Here is a 12,892-nt window from a genome sequence, read left to right on the forward strand (position 1 = left end):
TAGATAGATAGATAGATAGATAGATAGATAGATAGATAGATAGATAGATAGATAGATGATAGATATTCTATCTATAGATAGATAGACAGACAGACAGATAGACAGAAAGATAGATAGACTAGCAGATAGATGGGTAGATAGATAGACTAGCAGATAGATGGGTAGATAGATAGACAGATGGAGACAAATAGGTAGATGGGTAGATAGATAGATAGATATTCTATCTATAGATACACAGAAGTTCCCTCCATCCCAAGGCAGGTTTTCCTTGCTTTGAGCATAAGTGAAGTCCAGATGTACTCATCTGTAGTTTCACCCATGGCTTCTGGGAAGACCCTCTTGGGGCTGAGCAGAATAAGCCAAGCCCTTCTTCAATATGACAGCCCTTCAGTATCGAAAGCTAGCTCTTAGGACCCCCCTGCCTCCTCTTCCCCAGGCCAAACACCCACAGTTCATTTGACTGAGCCTGACTTGGCAAGGTCTCCAGCACTCTCACCATCTCAGCTACTCTCCCCTGGATGCACTCAACTGTCAGAGGCCTTCCCAATGTGGATCCTATCTATGTGCCAACCTCCTACCACCCCAGCGTGCATAGCATATAACAACAACTCCTTTTACATAGCAAAAAAACCAAAACCGCCTCACTTTATATCCATTATCTCGTAGGATCCTCTTGGAAATCCTGAGAAGGAGCTGCAGTGCTTATCCCCATTTTAAAGGTGAGCAAATTGAGGCACAGATTGAATCACTTTCCCAGGATCAGAGATCTACGAAGTGTTTGAGGTGAGATTCAAACTCTAGTGTGCTTCTTTATATACTTTGGGGGGGTGCCTCATTTTCTTTGGAGAATCAGAGAGAGGCACCTAAATGCTCATCTGTACACCCCTCCCTTTTTTAGACACCCTTTGAGATCTCTCCCTGCCATGGGCTTGGCCCTAGGACTAGAGCATCCCTGCTTTTACTTAGCATATTTTTGAGGACATACTTTTACAGAACAATGACGACAAAAAATGAAAACAAAGCCCTGTAGACTAAGACTCAGAAAAACCAATAGCGTGAGTTTCACAAGGGCCTTCCTCCTAATGTGAGATCTTCTAAATGGTGCACTAAATGGGAGCTTGTCCTTGAAATCTGATTTTCCATGTAGGTCTACTGCCCCCTTCTGGTTATAACTGGTGTTTATGGTTCCTTTTAACTATTGAAACCTCTAGATAAAAATGACAGTTAACAGTAATAGCTAATACTAGCAAACATTTAAATACGTGTCAGGCACTGTGCAATTATTATCTAGCTTGATCTCACTTCAGATGGAAGAGTGAATGAAAACAGGGTGTCCCAAAAGTCTTAGTGCAGTTTCAAAGCTATTGAGATTTTGCTAAGAATTTTGGGACACTCAATATATTAGTCTTCATATAAATGCCGCCCTTTGGATTCATGAGATCATAGAATTTACAAGGATATTAACTAATCCAATCCCTGCATTTTACAGATGAGAAAACTGAGACCCAGAGAGAAGAAGTGATTTGTTTCTCATGCGGTGCTTATGGAAAGTTATTCTTATTAGGTAAATAGCCTCCCTTGGGAGGGGCCTGACATTGAGGGTCCTAAAAAGAACTTTATTCTGCTCTACCAAGGTTCCAGTGTGATGCAAAGTATGTCAATATCACAGAATCACAGAAATTCAAAATTGGAAGACACATTAGTGGCTGCCAAGTACAGCCTGAGTCCTGAACAAGAATGTCATTCATTGTCCCTGGAAAGTGCCCCTCCATCCTTTGAGGACCTTATGGACTTAGGGTCTGGTACAGAGGAGGTGCTCAGTAAATGCTTATTGACTGGATCGACACATCATGGTTCCGATCCTCTGGACACTTCAATTTGTCAACCTCCTGTCTCAGCATGGTGCCTGAGACTGAGCACGATGCTGCAGATGAGATCTGGTGAGGGCAGAGTCCAGCAGGATCCTACCTCTTTCTACATGGATGGTTTAATTCTCTTAAAGCAACCTGCAATCACACATGAACTCTTTTGGTTACCTCATCATACTACTGACTTGAACTAACTCAAGCTTCCTCATCTGTTTCCTCATGAGCAAAATAAAGAATGCATGGATTAAACCTAGGCTCCCTTCTAACTCTGAAATCTTTGAATCTATGAATGTTTTCAAGCAAAATACTGTCTAGCCATGCCTCTCCCATCTTTTATTTGTGAAGCTGATTTTTCAGACCAAAGTATAAGACTACATTGATCCCCCCCAACTGTGAGTTTCCTCCCTGTTTTGTGTTTAACTACCATATATTTATTTTATATTCTGTTTATACAGACACATACATATAGACACAGACACAGACATTCTGCCTCCCCAAAGAGAAGGTAAACTCCGTGAGAGTAGAGATGGTTTCATTCTTTATATCTGCATCTCCAGTGCCTAGTATACAGCAGGCACTTAACAAATGCTTGTTCAGTGGTCAATCGACCCCTATTATATTTCATCTTATTAAGTTCTGCCCAACAATGTAGGCTGTCAAGATCATTTCACATCCTGACTCTGTCACCATATGTGTTAATGTTCCCTCCCAGCATTGTCTGCAAATATGATGACGTGTTTATCTATGCCTTCATAAAAGTAATTGATAAAATTGTTAAACAGCACAGGGTCAAGCAGGGAACTGTTGTTTCACTTTCCTCACAGCCTTGATTGGGTTGCATTTTTCTAGTTGATAGACTGTGAAGGTGTACCTAATTAAAAACACAATTCAAATACTATCAGATTTCTGGGGTTGACTTATGTTTTCAGTTCTACTTAATTCAAAAGTCTCTCCTCCTCTTCCTCTCTCTTCTCTCTCTCTCTCTCTCTCTCTCTCTCTCTCTCTCTTTCTCCCCTCTACCCAGTCATATGATGATGAATCTGTTGTAATCAACAAAATGAAAAAAGTTCCTTAGGGGAATAGAGAGTTGGTCTCAAAATGAGGAAAATGACACGTATTGGTTGTGTGACTCTGGGTAAGTCACCACCTCTTAGGGATCTAAGCAACTCTCTGAGCCTCTACATTGCTGAAAAGGGGCTGAGTGAAATTTCACATTGGGAATCCCCTTTACCAATGGGTCTACTCCCTATCCCTAGATATTCCACTCTGAGGCTGGGGGTTAGAGGTTTCCTTCCAATATAAGACTACGTGATTTATTGTCATGACAAAGAGCAGTCGTAAACCACATGGTATACATTCATATGCTTCACATTCCTGTTTTTTAACCTGCATTTCAGATATGCTGTTACCTTAGCAACTGTGGAAGAAGATCTCAGTGGAGACAAACTGACTTTTCTGCTCCAAAGATAAAATGCAGCCATGTTCCTTCTCCATGCAAAATGGATGCCTGACCAGTCTCTTAATCAGTGATTGCACAACCTCATAACTCTACCAAACTCCAAATAATAAAAATAAAAATTCCCAGGATAAGGATAACACACGTTATGGAATCAACACTGCTTCCAAACGTTGTTGTTCAGTTGTTTTTTAATTATGTCCAACTCTCTGTGACCCTGTTTGGGGTTTTCTTGGCAATGATACTGGAGTGGTTCACCATTTGCTTCTCCGGTTCATTTAACAGATGAGAAAATTGAGACAAACAGGGTGAAATGATTTGCTCAGGATCACATAGGTAATATGTGTCTGAGGCCAGATCTGAACTCAGGAAGATGAGTCTTCCCAACTCCAGATCCAGTGCTCTACGCACCTAGCTGTTAGAATGCTAATTGATGCTAAGACACTGATTAGCATGAAGATGTAAGCTAGAATACAGGCAGAGGTGGGTTTGATGTGAGGTAGCCTGAATCCCACTGTCTTGTTCTTACCTATCCCTGAAATAATTTGTAAAGCCTTGCACTTCTAAGGTTACACATTCAAATAGCTCCCACCCAGAGGGAAGAAATTTCAAACACAAATAGGAAATGGATAGGATGTCCATGAATCACATTGAGGGAACTGGGGAGTCAGCTTTCTGTTACAAATAGGGCAGGACTTCTTTGCTGCAAAAGTGATCTCTTCCTTGGAAAGAAGACACTACCTCTTGTGACCTGAGCTGGCAGAGCTTAGACTATAGTATGGTAATGTCTCCAGTTATCCAGAGGACAGGGGTGAGTAGACCAAGATCTTGGCAATGGGGAACATGGCTAGGAGCATGAGATCTTCAGTCATTCAAGGGTGATCAAACACCAGGGGGATTGCTGGCTTTAACATGTGTCTCTAACTGCCTCGAATGTACAGTTGGGGGGGATGAGGCTCATTGTAAGGTGCTAGCTGGTGCCCACATAGCAGATGGCAGCTAACGCTGGCAGTGGGCTGGTTGGTGGAATCTGTTCTGAAAGAGTGTTTATAATTTTACTTATGAAATATTATGGTGTGTGAGAGGCAGCATGGGAGAGAGGCTAGAGAGGAACCTTTAGAGGCAGGGGCTCTACCCCAGAGGCTGTGTGATCCTGGGCAAGTCACTGCACCAGGAACTTTTCCAAAAATGTAAATTACAGAAAAGCTGCTCATTTGTTCTAGAAAAGAGAATTACTCATCAGAAAATATCAACACTGATGAAATCATGAGTCTGATTAAAAAAATAAATATTTAGCACAGAACCTGGCACATAGCTGCCACATTATAGATCATCTCTCTCTCTCTCTCTCTCTCTCTCTCTCTCTCTCTCTCTCTCTCTCTCCCTCTCTCTCTTTCTCTCCCCCTTTCTCCATACATCTCTTTATTTAGAGGTGGCTAGGTGGAGAAATGGATAGAGTGCCGGGCCTGGATTCTGGGACACCTGAGTTGAAATCTGGCCACAGACACCTCCTAGCTGCGTGATTATAGACAAGCTTCCACTTCCTCAACTGTAAAATGGTGATAATAACAGCACCTCCTTCCCTGGGTTGTTGTATGAATCAAATGAGTTAATATTTGTAAAGGGCTTAGCATAGGACCTAGTATATAATAGACACCTAATAAATGCTTCTTTCATTCCTTCTTACCATCTCTCTCTTTTACTTATCCATCTATATTTCTATCTATTTTTATTTCAATATCTATCTACTCTTCAGTAAGAGTTGTGCCTACTGTAAATCATAAAATCAAGTCAATTACCATTGATTAAGTGCCTACTGTGTGCCAGGCACTGTACTAAGCCTTAGAGATACAAGGAAAGGCAAAAACAGTCTTGTAAGGGCTCACAGTCTAATGGCGGCGACAGGATCTGTACAGGATAAGCTGGAGCTAGTCTCAGAAGGAAGGCATTCACAGTGAGAACTGGGCTGGGCTTCTATGCAGCAGGTAGGATTTGAGCTGAGCTTTGAAGGAAGCCAGGAGTCAGGAATGAGGAAGGAGCCTGCCAGGCCTGGAGGACAGTCAGAGAAAATGCAGGCAGCCTCAATGGGCAGTGGGAAGGGGCTGCTGGCCCCTCATTTTACAAATGAAGAGTCGGGGGGCAGAGGGACCTACAGAGACTTACACAGGAATATTGCAGACGGGTTATTTGGTGCTCAGTGTTCCCTGAAACCAAAGGGAGGCTCATGGTGCTATTCAGCTCAGGGTGCTTTCCAGGCACTGGGGGGTGGGTGGAATATCTATCCATATAATTAAAGGATTAGAACAGCCTGTCTTCCTGGCCTGTTTATCTTTAGATCTCCACCCAAAATGTCCTTCATGTTTGTGTCTGCATAGATAACTTTTGCTTATATGCTATAAGCTCAAAACCTAATTTGTCAGTAATCTTAAGTAATTTTCCCCACAAAGCTTGTGTATCCAAATGGGAAATATACACCAAGGCTGCTTACGGAAACAGAGAGAGGTGGAATAGGAGAGTGAGGAAGGCTGTACTGGAATCAGGAAATGTGAATTCAAATTAAGCCCCAGACACCTACAACCACATGACCACAAGCAGGTTGCTTAGTCTCTCAGACTCAGTTTCTTCATGTGTAAAATGGGGATAATCACCTTTGTACTAGCATGTTATCTCCTCCATTAGACTACGCTCCCCAAGGGGAGGGACTGCCTTTCTTTGTATCCTCAACACTTAGCACAGGGCTTCATACATTGGAGTTCAGAACCATCCCTGACTCCCGACTCTCCCTCACACAACATACACAGTGAGCTGTGCCATCTTGTAGCCTCTGGTATCTGACTCCTGCTATTCTCTTCTCACCCAGTCACCGATTCATTCAAACCCACACCTATTTGAGTGGTCTTCTGATTGGCTTTTCTTCCTCCAGTCTCTCCTTGAACCAGTTTGTTCTACACACTTCTGCCAAAGTGCTGATTCTGGGCAAGCCACTTAACCTCTGTTTGCCTTAGTTTCCTCATATGTAAAATGGAGATCACAACGGTACCCAATTCCCAGGGCTGTTGAGAGAATAAAATGAGTAAAGTCCTTTGCAAGCCTTTAAGTGCCACATAAATGTGAGACTGTTATTATTATTATTTACAAGCCTGACTAGGTCACTCCTGTATTTGATGCACTCCAGGGATTCCCTACCGCCACCATGTTAAAACATAAGCTCCTCTGTTGAATGTTTAAAGTCCTTCACAGTCCATCCCCAACTATCTTTCCAGCCTCAGTGGACATGACTTCCCCTCCAACTGGACTAGCCTCTCTATTCATCAGACAAGACCTTCTACCTCTGCCTTCATACCTTTGCACTGGCACCTCATGCCTTGAACACCCTCTCTCCTCATTTCCATACCACAGAATCCCTCTCGTCCCTTCAAGAGACAACTTGAGATTGACCTTCTACATGAAGCCTTTCCTGATTCCCCCACTACTACTGACGTCTCCCCTTGGACGCCATCCTGTATTTTTTTTCTATACTTATTTATTTAGGGGTTGTCTCCCCTGATAGAATGTAAGATTCTTGAGATCAGGAATGGTTTCCTTCTTTGTATTTCTATACCCAGTGCCTGGCACACAGTAGGTGCTTAATAAGTGCTTTAAGTTAACAAACATTTATTAAGCACTTATGTATTCATTCATTAACATCCCATTTTACAGATGAGGGAACTAAGACTCAGAAAGTTTAAGTGACTTGCTCAAGACCTCAAACCTAAAATAAGTGACAAAGCTAGAATGAGAAACCAGGTCCTCATACACTAATTCCAGTGCTCCTTCAACTCCCCAAGGAGTTCTAGGAATTCCGGAAAGTTCCAGGCATGAGGATACTCTTTTTCCTCTCCACTCGATAATTTTATTTCCTTTAGAAATCGCCCATTCAAAGGATCACAGATTTAGAGCTAGAAGGGATATTAGGGTCATCTGGTCTAGAGCTGCTTAACCTAAGGGGTATAGACCCTCAATGGGGGGGGCATAGATTTCAGGGGGTCTGTGAAGTTGGCTGTAAAAAATTATGTCTTTATTTCAATAGAATTTCTTCCTTCCTTCCTTCCTTCTTTTTCTTTCCTTCCTTCCTTTCCAAAAGAGGTTAAAAATTCCTGAACTCCAGTCCCCTCATTTTATAGGTGAGGAACTTAAGGGTAAATGACTTCAACAGGGTCACACCAGTAGCAGTTGGCATGTCTGCCCGGTGCCTCTTCTCTGATTTCCTATGTTAGACCCTAACCCTTCATGACTCCCCATATCTCTTGCCTTGCTCCAGTTTAAGACTACTGCCTTGGTTTTCATGTTTTTCACTGGTTTCTTGTATTTAAATAAGAAGCCCTCATTCATTTAGTACCGATTTCCAAAGGGTCTTTTTGGCAGGCTAAAAAATGTCCCAGAAATGAAAGTGTTACCTGGAAGAATGAACTGTGTGACTGATTGTAACCACATAGCCGGCTCCTCCAACATCCAAGTATGGACCGGTCAGAGAAATCAACCCAGGGTTAGCCACTGCATGCAGATACCTAAGAGAAACCAAGAGAAGGCATAGCATATTCATGCTCTCCAAAGTTTCTGAACTTTGAAACACACTTACAGTACAGTGCTCCCAGATGATCAAAGATATGTAATAAATATTCTTTAAGTGAAAATGTGTGTTATTAGACACATGAAATGTTAATTTTAACTTCATGGGATAAAAGAAGCTAGAGGGGACTGCTGAGGTCATTGACCTCAACTCCTCATTTTACAGATGAGGAAACTGAGGCCCAAGGAAATTATGTGACTTATCCAAAGTCACATAGGTGCTATGTAACAAAGGTCTTATTCAAACCAAGTGACATCAGTCTCCTTACAAAGATAATAAACCTATGTGTAAAGTATTTTTGAGATAATAAACATATATCATCAAGGACTCAAAAATACAAAATCTTGATTTCAACAGTTTCTAAGTCTATGGATAAAGCCATTGTCTGTGAAAAAAAAAATACACATAGAATACAAATGCTTTTGATACAAAAATTGCCTCAGTAAAGATTGCTTTTAGTATTTCATGGAAATTCTAAGGCTTTTAGAGTGGAATTCTTGTCCCTACTTAAACTGGTTATAAATCTCACCTCTGGTATCCTAAGGTACAAAAGGGTTATTGGGTCTTGCCTTTAAAAATGTTGTCAAACCTTTTGATTGTCCCACATTCTGACTTTTCCCTTCTCTATGGGTCAGGAGGCTCTGAAGTTCCTTCTTTTAAAACAAAAGGCAGCCTGAGCCCCACACTTCTCTAAAAGGAAGGGAGAGCTGCAAGTTACAGAAGAAGCTACTGTTTTATAAATAGAAGGAAGTCAGGTAAAGGGAAAAAAAAGGAATGACCAGGTTAAAAAAAAAAACTCAAGCATTTGCCACCTATAGAAAAGGATGAAAGGCTAGGAAGGACCAGTTCCCAAAGGAGTTTATCCATCCTGTTTGTCTGCTACAGAATCTGCCTGCAGCCTCCACAGATTAGCTTTTGCCATTACTTGCAGGAACAATGGCCAGATGGAAGAGGGCATTTTTGAGTTGTAGGGACAATCTTAACCCGTGTCTGAGCCAGAATGATCTCTTGGCGAGGCTAAGCACTGGGAACTGGGATTTGCTAATTCAAGATATGCAAACTGGGCTCAGTTAATTCCAGGTATACTGATGATTCTATTACTCTATACAGACAGAGTTCTATTAATTTTAGCTATAAAGACCGTTCATTTCAACTATGCTGACAATTCTGTTAATTTCAGCTACAGAGACTGAGTTCTATTAATTTCACCTATAAAGACTTGGGTTCTGTTAATTTCATCTATACAGACTGAGTTCTGTTAACTACAGCTATGATAACTGGGTTCTGTTAATCCAGCTATAATAACTGGGTTCTATTCATTTTAGCTATTTTGACAGATCTATTAATTTCAGCTCCAGAGACTGAGTTCTATTAATTTCATCTACAATAACTGGGTTTTGTTAATTTCAGCTAATTTGACAGTTTTGCTAATTTCAGCTGTATAGACTAGGTTCTGTTAATTTCTACTATGATAACTGGGTTCTTTTAATTTGAACTAATTTGACAGTGTTGCTAATTTCAGCTATAGAGACTGGCTTCTGTTAACTTCTGCTATGTAGCATGGCCCCTAGTGATATCTGTTACACAGACTGGGTACTGTGAATTTCATCTAGATCCATTACAGAGAAGTATCCACAAAAAGTATCAATACAATTGGCCACCAGTAATAGCAACCTAAAGGAAGAACTTTAAAAATATGGTTTGAATTGAAATATGTTGTGGAGAATAAATATAGACATTTGAAGCCTGGAAATGTTGGTGAAGAGATAAGGCAGAGCAACTTCAACCACAGAGAGAAATACTAAAGCTTCCGTTAATGATACATTAAAAATATCTATTCGAAACATTTTTTTTACTGCCATCAATCTCTTCCTTTAAGGTAAATCACTCGGGGTGTTTTATTTTGTATCTGTCTAATGTCTCTCAAGAAATGGGGGGGAGGGACCCTCTGATCATGGAACCCCTGAAACTTACCATTGTCTCCTAGTGGGATCAAATGCTTTGTCCATGAGTGAGCCGGGATAAATTCTGAGGACTCCATTGGGCGTTGCTATGTAACGGCGGACAATGTAAGTATTCAGGCTACTCATTTCCATTTGTGTCATCCATTCATCTGTGACGTGACTGGTAGCCATTACTTCATTTCTGACAGAGAACTGTGAGACAAAGCGGGGGACATAGCAGGGATCCTTTAAGACTCACATTAAAAAAAAAAAAGAAGATAGTAAGCTGCTGGCAGGGTTTCCCAAAGACCCAGCACAGAGAATCCAAACCCAATTACTTCTTTAAAGCCATCTCACACCAGATGGATACAGCCAAACTTGAAGGAAACAAAGACTGATTATAGATAAAATATATTTCAGGCAAAATAAACATAGCCCAAAGTTAGTCCTCTCTAGGACTGGGCCATATAAGAGAAGGAAAAAGCTACTTGTCATCTCATTAAAAAAGAAAAAAAAATTCTTGTCTTTGCTTTTTTGAGAGTTTGGATCATCTTTCCCTAACTACAGACAGCAGGGATGCTTCACATCTTTCCCCTGGGAAAGTGAGGCCCTCCAAAGACTTTACTGCCCTCTGTTTCACACTCCACTCTCCCCCTTTCTCCTCCCTTGAAAACCTATGGTGCATCTGAAGCCTGAGAAAGATTCTTTAGCGAGTCTGCAGGGTTTCCTAATCCATCAGAAGGGTCCCCACTGATCAGCTGTGGCCAAGTCATATGCTGTCTGCCATCATCCCTCCAGCTGAGGGGCATGGCCTGGGCCCAGAGTTCCCACACTGCAGGATCACTGCCTCAGGCTTCGAGGCCACCCCCAGGAATGTGCATCCCTAAACAATCCATAGACCAGTGCTTACTTTCAGGCCAGGGTTAGCGATGAGCCGGGTGTTGTCACTCAGGTAGGCGGTGTAGTGTTCTACCATGCGCTTGGTCTCTGGCTGACTCAGATGCTCATAGGGGGAAGAAAAACTGCCTGCAGATAGCATAACTGTGGGACTTTCTGAAAGATGCCCATAAAAGAAAGAATTAAGATCCACTGAATTTTCATTCAAATCTTGAAGACTCAAGAGTCACTCAGTCCATTTGCTGTTGTATTTAAGTATAATCTCCTATCCCGCCCCCTTTAAGAATCCTATACACTGGGCAGCTAGGTGGTGCAGTGGATAGAGCACTGGTCTTGGAGTCAGGAGGACCTGAGTTCAAATCCAGCCTCAGACCAAACACTTGACACTTACTAGCTGTGTGACCCTGGGCAACTCACTTAACCCCAATTGCCTAAAAATAAAATTAATAATAATAATAAAAAGAATCCTATACAACTATCAAACTGAACTACTGACCATCCCCAGAATACTTTTCCCACCCATTATTTTTCTATCTCCGTGTTTTTGCCCATACAGTTCCCTCCTCCTGGAATCTGCTCTCCACAGCTAACAGATGGTCAAATTCTTACATACCTTCTAAAAACCACCTTAAGTGGTATTTTCTGTCTTCCCCCATGGGGCATAGTTTTCTTTGCACCTTTGCCTTTTAGAATCCCTAGATCCATTCAGGGCTCAGTTTAGGGCTGAGAGGCTCAGAGAAGGCTGCTACCTTCTCTAACCACCCAGTTCTTAAGTCTTCCTCCCTCCTTTTTATCAAATGAGATAATATTAGTTAAAGTGCCTAACAGTGTTTGGCACATAGTAGGCACTTAATAAGTGCTTATTCCTTTCCTTTCCTCAATCATTGTATTTTAAAAATACATTCCTTATTTATTCATCTATGAATGTGCTGTCACCTCTGGTAGAGTGTAAGCCCTTGAGGGGCTTTTTGTCTTTGTGTCCCAGGTGCTCAGTAAAGAGCCTGGTGAGGAAACACCCTTTATTAATGCAGCTAGGCATCTGCTTGGAGTATTTCCTAAATGGTTGTCGTTTGACTAACTAGCTGACTGTGCGGTGCTGCCTCCTGCTCCAAGGAAGCCCTGCTGGATCAGCTTCTTTCTTTCTTTTTCCAGCCTTCCAGGGTCAGGGATTCCACCCACGGGATTCCATTAGTCTCTGCCAACGCAGATCACATCTTGGTCAATGGTCTTTCAGAACCACCATGGCTACGAGTTGGATCACCTTCTTGTCCAACTAGTGATGGAACTTTGTGCACTTAGGAAGCTGCTCCTCCAATATTGGGCCTGCCTCAGCCCTTCCCAGGAGAGAACCAGTCAGAGCTCATGCCATGCCAGCGTGGGTTGGGAGAACTGAGAGGCACCACCACTCCCAGACATGGCACCTGAGGAAGATTTTGGTGGAAGATTTTTTTTCTAAAATGAAAATATCCCAACAAAATCAGCACATTCGATCCAGGGCAACAAGCCTTTATTGAGCATCTACTATGTGCGAGGTACCGAGTGAGCCTCTGGGTATATAAAAACAAAGGATGTTTGCATTCTCTGAGATGAGGGGAGGGCTGCTGTATGTAAACAGATCAGCACACATATGCTGCAGGATATTTTGACAAGGAGCGAGCACATGACTGGAAAGGAGTTTGGCATTCTAAGAGGTTAGGGCTAAGAAGGGAGGGAGTCTATGAAAAATCTCGGAAGTGGGAGATGGATTGTCACATTGGAAGAGCTTGGTCTTTGGTGGGCAAAGCCAAGACTTGATTCCCTGTGAGACCTGGAATAAGACACCTGAGGTCCATGAGCCTCAGTTTCCTTCCCTGAAAAATGAGGGCATTGAATTTGATGACCTCCAAGGCTGCTTGTACCTGTAAATCTATCAGAACGTGATTTATGATCTTATTGCTTTGTGTAACAATACACAAACTACTTTACCTCTCTAGGCCTCAATTTCCTCATCTGTAAAATGAGAAGATTGGACTAGATGCTTTTATTCCTTATGTAAAATTTTACAAAGTCACTTCATCTCTCTGGGCCTCAGTTCATCTCTAAGATAAGAAGGGGCAGCTGGGTGGTACAGTGAATAGAA

At 42.0% G+C, this 12,892-nt stretch overlaps 1 protein-coding gene across 1 annotated transcript in view; it reads right to left on the minus strand.

Moving 5' to 3' along the window:
* The window catches only part of CACHD1 (cache domain containing 1), a 248,537-nt gene that overhangs the window by 26,921 nt on the left and 208,724 nt on the right, over positions 1 to 12,892 (minus strand). Inside the window, exons 16-18 of the mRNA XM_027873998.1 lie at positions 10,787 to 10,929; positions 9,908 to 10,089; positions 7,761 to 7,871 (exon numbers count right to left, since the gene is read on the minus strand). Coding sequence (XP_027729799.1) covers positions 7,761 to 7,871; positions 9,908 to 10,089; positions 10,787 to 10,929 — 436 coding nt within the window. The remainder of the gene's footprint in view (positions 1 to 7,760; positions 7,872 to 9,907; positions 10,090 to 10,786; positions 10,930 to 12,892) is intronic.

The sequence above is a fragment of the Vombatus ursinus genome, unplaced genomic scaffold (genome assembly GCF_900497805.2).
Source record: "Vombatus ursinus unplaced genomic scaffold, bare-nosed wombat genome assembly UNPS02014804.1, whole genome shotgun sequence".
In the NCBI taxonomy this organism is placed as follows: Eukaryota; Metazoa; Chordata; class Mammalia; order Diprotodontia; family Vombatidae; genus Vombatus; species Vombatus ursinus.